Below are 10,637 nucleotides of genomic sequence, written 5' to 3'. Positions count from 1 at the left end.
GATCCTACCCCCAGACAGTTCTAGCCCCTAGACCCTAGGCCCAGACCATTTTAGACCCTAGACCCAACCCCCAGACAGTTATAGCCCCTGGCCCTACCCCCAAACCATTCTAGATCCTAGACCCTAACACCAGACATTTAAATGGCCCTGAGACCCTACCCCCAGACCATTCTAGACCCTAGACCCTACCCCCAAACAGTTATAGCCCCTGACCATACTACCAAACAGTTATAGCCCCTAACCCTACACCCAGACAGTTATAACCCCTACACCCTACCCCAGACCATTCTAGACCCTAGACCCTACCCCAGACTGTTATAGCCCCTAGACCCTACCCCAACATAGTTATAGCCCCTAAACCCTACTCCCAAACATTTATAGCCCCTAGACTCTACCCCCAGACAGTTACAGCCCCTAGACCCTACCCCAGACTGTTATAGCCCCTAGACCCTACCCCCAAACAGTTATAGCCCCTAGACTTTACCCCAGACAATTCTAGTCCCAAGACCCTACCCCATACCATTATAGACCCTAGAACCTACCCCAGACAGTTCTAGCCCCTAGATCCTACCCCCAGACTGTTATAGCCCCTAGACCCTACCCCCAAACAGTTATAGCCCCTAGACTTTACCCCAGAGAATTCTAGTCCCAAGACCCTACCCCATACCATTATAGCCCCTAGACCCTACCCCAGACCATTCTAGACCCTAGACCCTACCCCAACATAGTTATAGCCCCTAAACCCTACCCCCAAACATTTATAGCCCCTAGACTCTACCCCCAGACAGTTACAGCCCCTAGACCCTACCCCAGACTGTTATAGCCCCTAGACCCTACCCCCAAACAGTTATAGCCCCTAGACTTTACCCCAGACAATTCTAGTCCCAAGACCCTACCCCATACCATTATAGACCCTAGAACCTACCCCAGACAGTTATAGCCCCTAGACTTTACCCCAGACAATTCTAGTCCCAAGACCCTACCCCATACCATTATAGACCCTAGAACCTACCCCAGACAGTTCTAGCCCCTAGATCCTACCCCCAGACAGTTACATCCCCTAGACCCTACCCCCATACCATTCTAGCCCCTAGACTCTACCCTAGACAGTTATAGCCCCTAGACCCTACCTCCAGACAAGTCTAGCCCCTAGACCCTACCCCCAGACTATTCTATTCCATAGACTCTAACCCAGAGAGTTATAGCCCCTAGTCCCTACCTCCAGACAGGTATATCCTCTAGACCCTACCCCAGACAGTTCTCGCCCCTAGACTCTACCGCTAAACAGTTCAAGACTCTACCCCAGACAGTTCTAGACTCTACCCCAGACAGTTCTAGACTCTACCCCCAGACAGTTCTAGACTCTACCCCAGACAGTTATAGACTCTGCCCCAGACAGTTCTAGACTCTGCCCCAGACAGTTCTAGACTCTACCCCAGACAGTTCTAGACTCTGCCCCAGACAGTTCTAGACTCTGCCCCAGACAGTTCTAGACTCTACCCCAGACAGTTCTAGACTCTACCCTAGACAGTTCTATACTCTACCCCAGAGAGTTCTAGACTCTACCCCAGACAGTTCTAGACTCTACCCCCAGATAGTTCTAGACTCTACCCCAGACAGTTCTAGACTCTGCCCCAGACAGTTCTAGACTCTACCCCAGACAGTTCTAGACTCTACCCTAGACAGTTCTATACTCTACCCCCAGATAGTTCTAGACTCTACCCCAGACAGTTCTAGACTCTGCCCCCAGACAGTTCTAGACTCTACCCCCAGACAGTTATAGACTCTTCCCCCAGACAGTTATAGACTCTACCCCAGACAGTTATAGACTCTTCCCCCAGACAGTTCTAGACTCTACCCCCAGACAGTTATAGACTCTTCCCCCAGACAGTTCTAGACTCTACCCCCAGACAGTTCTAGACTCTACCCCCAGACAGTTATAGACTCTTCCCCCAGACAGTTATAGACTCTACCCCAGACAGTTCTAGACTCTACCCCCAGACAGTTATAGACTCTTCCCCCAGACAGTTATAGACTCTTCCCCCAGACAGTTATAGACTCTTCCCCCAGACAGTTCTAGACTCTACCCCCAGACAGTTATAGACTCTTCCCCCAGACAGTTATAGACTCTTCCCCCAGACAGTTCTAGACTCTTCCCCCAGACAGTTCTAGACTCTACCCCCAGACAGTTATAGACTCTACCCCAGACAGTTCTAGACTCTACCCCCAGACAGTTATAGACTCTTCCCCCAGACAGTTATAGACTCTTCCCCCAGACAGTTATAGACTCTTCCCCCAGACAGTTATAGACTCTTCCCCCAGACAGTTATAGACTCTTCCCCCAGACAGTTATAGACTCTTCCCCCAGACAGTTATAGACTCTTCCCCCAGACAGTTATAGACTCTACCCCAGACAGTTCTAGACTCTACCCCCAGACAGTTATAGACTCTTCCCCCAGACAGTTATAGACTCTTCCCCCAGACAGTTATAGACTCTACCCCAGACAGTTCTAGACTCTACCCCCAGACAGTTATAGACTCTTCCCCCAGACAGTTATAGACTCTTCCCCCAGACAGTTATAGTGTCGATGAAACGAGGCATCAGGCATCAGATATAAGCAGTATGGCACACAATACCACCTAGCCAATCAGGGGGTAAATTACCACTGCTAGCTATCCAATCCTATCAGAAGTTCCATAGCATGGGCGAGAGAATGGGGATCCATTTGGAACTGGTGGCAGGTAGTAGGAAGATCCATTACAGTACCATGTTTGACTGATTTCACTCGGCTGCAGGGTGCCTTTATATCTGATAGGACAAGTCATCAGGACTGGGAGAAGGGAGTGAGCTTTCTGTTTGGAATGCAGACCCAGATCTCAACCTTACCACCCAGACACCCACTGTGTGTGTGTGTATGTGTGTGTGTGTGTGTGTGTGTGTGTGTGTGTGTGTGTGTGTGTGTGTGTGTGTGTGTGTGTGTGTGTGCGTGCGTGCGTGCGTGCGTGCGTGCGTGCGTGCGTGCGTGTGTGTGTGTGCGCGCGTGCGTGAGTGTGTGTGTGTGTGTGTGTCCGCCCATTTCCAGACACCGGCCGGCTCAGCTATATGAATCTTCAAAGGGCAGAGCTGAGATCCAAAGCGATGCTGCCCCTTCTCTTACCCTCACAAACAGACACACAACAACACCTCCCCCACCCATCCACACACTATTAAAAAACACACAGAGACAGGATTAGCCCACCCCCGTCACCTAACAGACACACACCCTCTATTAAACATCACAGAGAGTCTGGCTGCCATGGTGGCCTCTCTGTGTGCTCTGGCCTCTCCCACGTTGCGGCCTGCAACCATGAATTATGTTTTGATTGTTTAACAGTGTCTTCATCATGCCTTTGCTTGCATTTCATTGCTTCTCGCTTTGCTACAACTTCAGGAGTATGTTTATGATTACATGCCTTCAGAATGTATTAAACCCCTTGACTTTTTCCACATTTCATTGTGTTTCAGCCTGAATTTTATATTGATTAAATGTCGATTTTTTTGTTATCGGCCTACACCTAATATCCAATAATTTCTAAGTGGAATTATGTTTTTCAAGGTTTTGCAAATTGTTTAATTAACAATGACAATCTAAAATGTCTTCAGTCAATAAGATTTCATACCATTTGTTATGTGAAGCCTAAACAAGTTCAGGAGTGAAAATTTGCTTCACAAGTTACATTACAAGTTGCATGGACTCACTCTGTGTGCAGTAATAGTGTTTAACATGATTTTTGAATGACTACCTCATCTCTGTATCCCACACATACAATTATCTGTAAGGTCCGTCATTTCAAACACCGATTCAACCACAAAGACCAGGGAGGTTTTCAAATGCCTCGCAAATAATGGCAACTATTGGTAGATGGGTGAGAGAAAAAAAGCAGACATTGAACATCCCTTTAAGCATGGTAAAGTTGGGCCTCCCGAGTGGGGCAGCGGTCTAAGGCCCTGCATCACAGTGCTTGAGGCGCCACTACAGACCTGGGTTTGATCCCAGGCTGTGTCACAGATGGCTGTGACCGGGAGACCCATGGGGCGGCGCACAATTGGCCCAGCATTGTCCGGGTTAGGGGAGGGTTTGGCCGGCCTGGATTTCCTTGTCCCATTGCGGTCTAGCGACTCCTTGTGGCGGTCTGGGTGCCTGCAAGCTGACCTCTGACGCCAGCTGTACAGTGTTTCCTCCGACACATTGGTGCGGCTTGACAGGGTCGGAATAGAGCTAAGCACAGGAAAAATCCTAGAGTAAAACCGGGTTCGGTCTGCTTTCCAAAAGACACTGGGAGACAAATTCCACTTTCAGCAGGACAATAACCTAAAATAGAAGTTGCTTACCATGACGATATTGAATGTTTCTGAGTGGCCTAGTTACAGTTTTAACTTAAATCAGCTTGATAGTCTATGGCAAGACTTACAAATGGCTATCTGAAAATGATCAACAACCAACTTGACAGATCTTGAAGAATGTAAAAAATGTATATATTTTCAAATAGTGTGCAATCCAGTTGTGCAAAGCTTTTAGAGACTTTTACCCAGAAATACTTCCAGCTGTAATTGCTACCAATTGTGATTTTAACATCTATTGTAAATAGTTACAGTATGGAAATGAGATACTTCTGTATTTCATTTTCAATAAATGTGCAAACCTTTCTAAGACATGATTTCACTTTGTCATTATGGGGTATTGTGTGTAGATGGGTGTGAAAAATAATCAATTTAATACATTTTGAATTCAGGCTGTACACAACAAAATGTGGAATAAGTCATGGAATAAGAATACTTTCTGTTTTTCGGTCCCAGGGACCCATGGGTTTGCAGGCTTTTGTTCCAGCCCAGCACTAACACAGCCAATTCCCCTTTTCCTCCATCCTCCTGTCCCAGGCTATGTGGACGTGGGAGTGATCCCAGAGGGGGCTCGTGACATTGTTGTCCAGGAAGTGGAGGAGGCGGGGAACTTCCTGGCTCTGCGGGGTCAGATGTCAGAGGAGTACTTCCTGAATGGCCAGTACATCATCCAATGGAACGGGGAGTACAAGGCAGGCGGAGCCACCTTCTACTATGAACGCAGTGGGAACCTGGAGAATCTTACCTCCTCTGGACCCACCAAACAACCAGTTATGATCCAGGTACACACACCATTTAAACTATACCCACCAAACAACCAGTCATGATCCAGGTACACACACCATTTAAACTATACCCACCAAACAACCAGTCATAATCCAACTACACACACCATATAAACTATACCCACCAAACAACCAGTCATAATCTAACTACACACACCATATAAACTATACCCACCAAACAACCAGTCATAATCTAACGACACACACCATTTAAACTATACCCACCAAATAACCAGTCATAATCTAACTACACACACCATTTAAACTACACACACCAAATAACCAGTCATAATCCAAACACACCATTTAAACTACACACACCATATAAACTATACCCACCAAACAACCAGTCATAATCTAACTACACACACCATATAAACTATACCCACCAAATAACCAGTCATAATCGAATTACACACACCATTTAAACTACACACACCATTTAAACTATACCCACCAAACAACCAGTCATAATCTAATTACACACACCATTTAAACTATACCCACCAAACAACCAGTCATAATCTAACTACACACACCATTTAAACTATACCCACCAAACAACCAGTCATAATCTAACTACACACACCATATAAACTATACCCACCAAATAACCAGTCATAATCTAATTACACACACCATTTAAACTACACACACCATTTAAACTATACCCACCAAACAACCAGTCAAAATCTAATTACACACACCATTTAAACTACACACACCATTTAAACTATACACACCAAACAACCAGTCATAATCTAATTACACACACCATTTAAACTATACCCACCAAATAACCAGTCATAATCTAACTACACACACCATTTAAACTACACACACCAAATAACCAGTCATAATCTAACTACACACACCATTTAAACTACACACACCAAATAACCAGTCATAATCTAACGACACACACCATTTAAACTACACACACCAAATAACCAGTCATAATCTAACTACACACACCATTTAAACTACACACACCAAATAACCAGTCATGATCCAGGTACACACACCATTTAAACTACACACACCATTTAAACTAGACACACCATTTAAACTATACCCACCAAACAACCAGTCAAAATCTAATTACACACACCATTTAAACTACACACACCAAATAACCAGTCATAATCTAACTACACACACCATTTAAACTACACACACCAAATAACCAGTCATAATCTAACTACACACACCATTTAAACTATACACACCAAATAACCAGTCAAAATCTAATTACACACACCATTTAAACTACACACACCAAATAACCAGTCATAATCTAACTACACACACCATTTAAACTACACACACCAAATAACCAGTCATAATCTAACTACACACACCATTTAAACTACACACACCAAATAACCAGTCATAATCTAACTACACACACCATTTAAACTACACACACCAAATAACCAGTCATAATCTAACTACACACACCATATAAACTACACACACCAAATAACCAGTCATAATCTAACTACACACACAATATAAACTATACACACCAAGTAACCAGTCATAATCTAACTACACACACCATATATGTAAAGGCATTCGTTCGTCGAAAGAGAGTCGGACCGAAATGCAGCGTGGTGGTTACTCATGTCTTTAATGAAACTAATGATGATACATGAAATAACTTAATAAATACAAAAACAACAAACGGAACGTGAAGTCTAATTACAGCCTATCTGGTGAACACTACACAGAGACAGGAACAATCACCCACAAAATACACAGTGAAACCCAGGCTACCTAATTACGGTTCCCAATCAGAGACAACAAGAATCACCTGACTCTGATTGAGAACCGCCTCAGGCAGCAAAGCCTAAACTAGACACACCCCTCATCAACCACAATCCCAATGCCTACAAAAAAAACAATACGACAACACAATAAACCCATGTCACACCCTGGCCTGAACAAATATATAACGAAAACACAAAATACAATGACCAAGGCGTGACAGAACCCCCCCCCCCCCCCCCCCTAAGGTGCGGACTCCCGGACGCACCTCACAACCATAGGGAGGGTCCGGGTGGGCGTCTGTCCATGGTGGCGGTTCCGGCTCGGGACGTGGACCCCACTCCATTAATGTCATAGTTCCTCCCCTTCGCGTCCCGGGATAATCCACCCTCGCCGCCGACCATGGCATAATAGTCCTCACCCGGAACCCCACTGAACTGAGGAGCAGCTCGTGACTGAGGGGCAGCTCGGGACTGAGGGGCAGCTCGGGACTGAGGGGCAGCTCGGGACTGAGGCAGCTCGGGACTGAGGGGAAGCTCGGGACTGAGGGGCAGCTCGGGACTGAGGGGCAGCCCTGGACTGAGGGGCAGCCCGGGACTGAGGGGCAGTCCGGGACTGAGGGGAAGCCCAGTACTGAGGGGAAGCCCAGTACTGAGAGGAAGCCCAGTACTGAGAGGAAGCCCAGTACTGAGATGAAGCTCAGGCAGGTAGTAGGCTCCGGTAGATCCTGGCTGGCTGGCGGATCTGGAAGATTCTGGTTGACTGGCAGATCTGGAAGAGACTGGTTGACTGGCAGATCTGGAAGAATCTGGTTGACTGGCAGATCTAGAAGATCATGGCTGACTGGCGGATCTAGCTGCTCTATGCAGGCTGGCAGCACCTTGCAGACTGGCAGCTCCCTGCAGACTGGCAGCTCCTTGCAGACTGACAGCTCTGGCTGCTCCATGCAGGCTGACAGCTCCTTGCAGACTGACAGCTCCTTGCAGACTGGCAGCTCCTTGCAGACTGGCAGCTCCTTGCAGACTGACAGCTCTTTGCAGACTGGCAGCTCTGGCTGCTTAATGCAGACTGACAGCTCTGGTTGCTTCATACAGACTGACAGCTCTGGCTGCTTCATGCAGACTAACAGCTCTGGCTGCTTCATGCAGACTGACAGCTCTGGCTGCTTCATACAGACTGACAGCTCTGGCTGCTTCATGCAGACTGACAGCTCTGACTGCTCCATGCAGGCTGACAGCTCTGACTGCTCCATGCAGGCTGGCAGCACCTTGCAGACTGGCAGCTCCTTGCAGACTGAGAGCTCTGGCTGCTTCATGCAGACTGACATCTCTGGCTGCTTCATACAGACTGACAGCTCTGGTTGCTTCATACAGACTGACAGCTCTGGCTGCTTCATACAGACTGACAGCTCTGGTTGCTTCATACAGACTGACAGCTCTGGCTGCTTCATGCAGACTGACAGCTCTGACTGCTCCATGCAGACTGACAACTATGGCTGCTTCATACAGACTGACAGCTCTGGCTGCTTCATGCAGACTGACAGCTCTGACTGCTCCATGCAGGCTGACAGCTCTGACTGCTCCTTGCAGACTGGCAGCTCCTTGCAGACTGGCAGCTCCTTGCAGACTGACAGCTCTTTGCAGACTGGCAGATCTGGCTGCTTAATGCAGACTGACAGCTCTGGTTGCTTCATACAGACTGACAGCTCTGGCTGCTTCATGCAGACTGACAGCTCTGGCTGCTTCATGCAGACTGACAGCTCTGGCTGCTTCATACAGACTGACAGCTCTGGCTGCTTCATGCAGACTGACATCTCTGGCTGCTTCATACAGACTGACAGTTCTGACTGCTCCATGCAGGCTGACAGCTCTGACTGACCATATAAACTATACACACCAAATAACCAGTCATAATCTAACTACACACACCATATAAACTATACACACCAAATAACCAGTCATAATCTAACTACAAATACCATATAAACTATACACACCAAATAACCAGTCATAATCTAACTACAAATACCATATAAACTATACACACCAAATAACCAGTCATAATCTAACTACAAATACCATATAAACTATACACACCAAATAACCAGTCATAATCTAACTACACACACAATATAAACTACACACACCATATAAACTATACACACCAAATAACCAGTCATAATCTAACTACAAATACCATATAAACTATACACACCAAATAACCAGTCATAATCTAACTACAAATACCATATAAACTATACACACCAAATAACCAGTCATAATCTAACTACAAATACCATATAAACTATACACACCAAATAACCAGTCATAATCTAACTACAAATACCATATAAACTATACACACCAAATAACCAGTCATAATCTAACTACACACACAATATAAACTACACACACCATATAAACTATACACACCAAATAACCAGTCATAATCTAACTACAAATACCATATAAACTATACACACCAAATAACCAGTCATAATCTAACTACAAACACCATATAAACTATACACACCAAATAACCAGTCATAATCTAACGACACACACCATATAAACTATACACACCAAATAACCAGTCATAATCTAACTACACACACAATATAAACTACACACACCATATAAACTATACACACCAAATAACCAGTCATAATCTAACTACACACACCATATAAACTATACACACCAAATAACCAGTCATAATCTAACTACAAATACCATATAAACTACACACACCATATAAACTATACACACCAAATAACCAGTCATAATCTAACTACAAATACCATATAAACTATACACACCAAATAACCAGTCATAATCTAACTACAAATACCATATAAACTATACACACCAAATAACCAATCATAATCTAACTACAAATACCATATAAACTATACACACCAAATAACCAGTCATAATCTAACTACAAATACACACCAAATAACCACCATATAAACTATAAACACACCAAATAACCAGTCATAATCTAACTACAAATACCATATAAACTATACACACCAAATAACCAGTCATAATCTAACTACACACACAATATAAACTACACACACCATATAAACTATACACACCAAATAACCAGTCATAATCTAACTACAAATACCATATAAACTATACACACCAAATAACCAGTCATAATCTAACTACAAACACCATATAAACTATACACACCAAATAACCAGTCATAATCTAACTACACACACACACACACTATACCATAAACTACACACACCATATAAACTATACACACCAAATAACCAGTCATAATCTAACTACAAACACCATATAAACTATACACACCAAATAACCAGTCATAATCTAACCATATAAACACACACCATATAAACTACATATAAACACACCATATAAACTATACACACCAAATAACCAGTCATAATCTAACTACAAACACCATATAAACTATACACACCAAATAACCAGTCATAATCTAACTACAAACACCATATAAACTATACACACCAAATAACCAGTCATAATCTAACTACACACACCATATAAACTATACACACCAAATAACCAGTCATAATCTAACTACAAACACCATATAAACTATACACACCAAATATAAACTATACATATAAACTATACCAAATAACCAGTCATAATCTAACTACAAACACCATATAAACTATACACACCAAATAACCA

The 10,637-nt window shown here is 44.1% G+C and overlaps 1 protein-coding gene across 3 annotated transcripts in view; it reads left to right on the top strand.

Moving 5' to 3' along the window:
- LOC118358522 (A disintegrin and metalloproteinase with thrombospondin motifs 12-like) overlaps positions 1-10,637 on the top strand; it is a 59,334-nt gene that overhangs the window by 34,764 nt on the left and 13,933 nt on the right. For all 3 annotated transcript variants that reach the window (XM_052479108.1, XM_052479106.1, XM_052479107.1), the window contains exon 16: positions 4,919-5,163. In XM_052479108.1, the coding sequence (XP_052335068.1) occupies positions 4,919-5,163 (245 nt within the window). The remainder of the gene's footprint in view (positions 1-4,918; positions 5,164-10,637) is intronic.

The sequence above is a fragment of the Oncorhynchus keta genome, chromosome 25, assembly GCF_023373465.1.
Source record: "Oncorhynchus keta strain PuntledgeMale-10-30-2019 chromosome 25, Oket_V2, whole genome shotgun sequence".
Lineage (NCBI taxonomy): Eukaryota > Metazoa > Chordata > Actinopteri > Salmoniformes > Salmonidae > Oncorhynchus > Oncorhynchus keta.
Note: the sequence above shows the minus strand (reverse complement) of the source record. Positions and strands in the feature narration are given on the sequence as shown.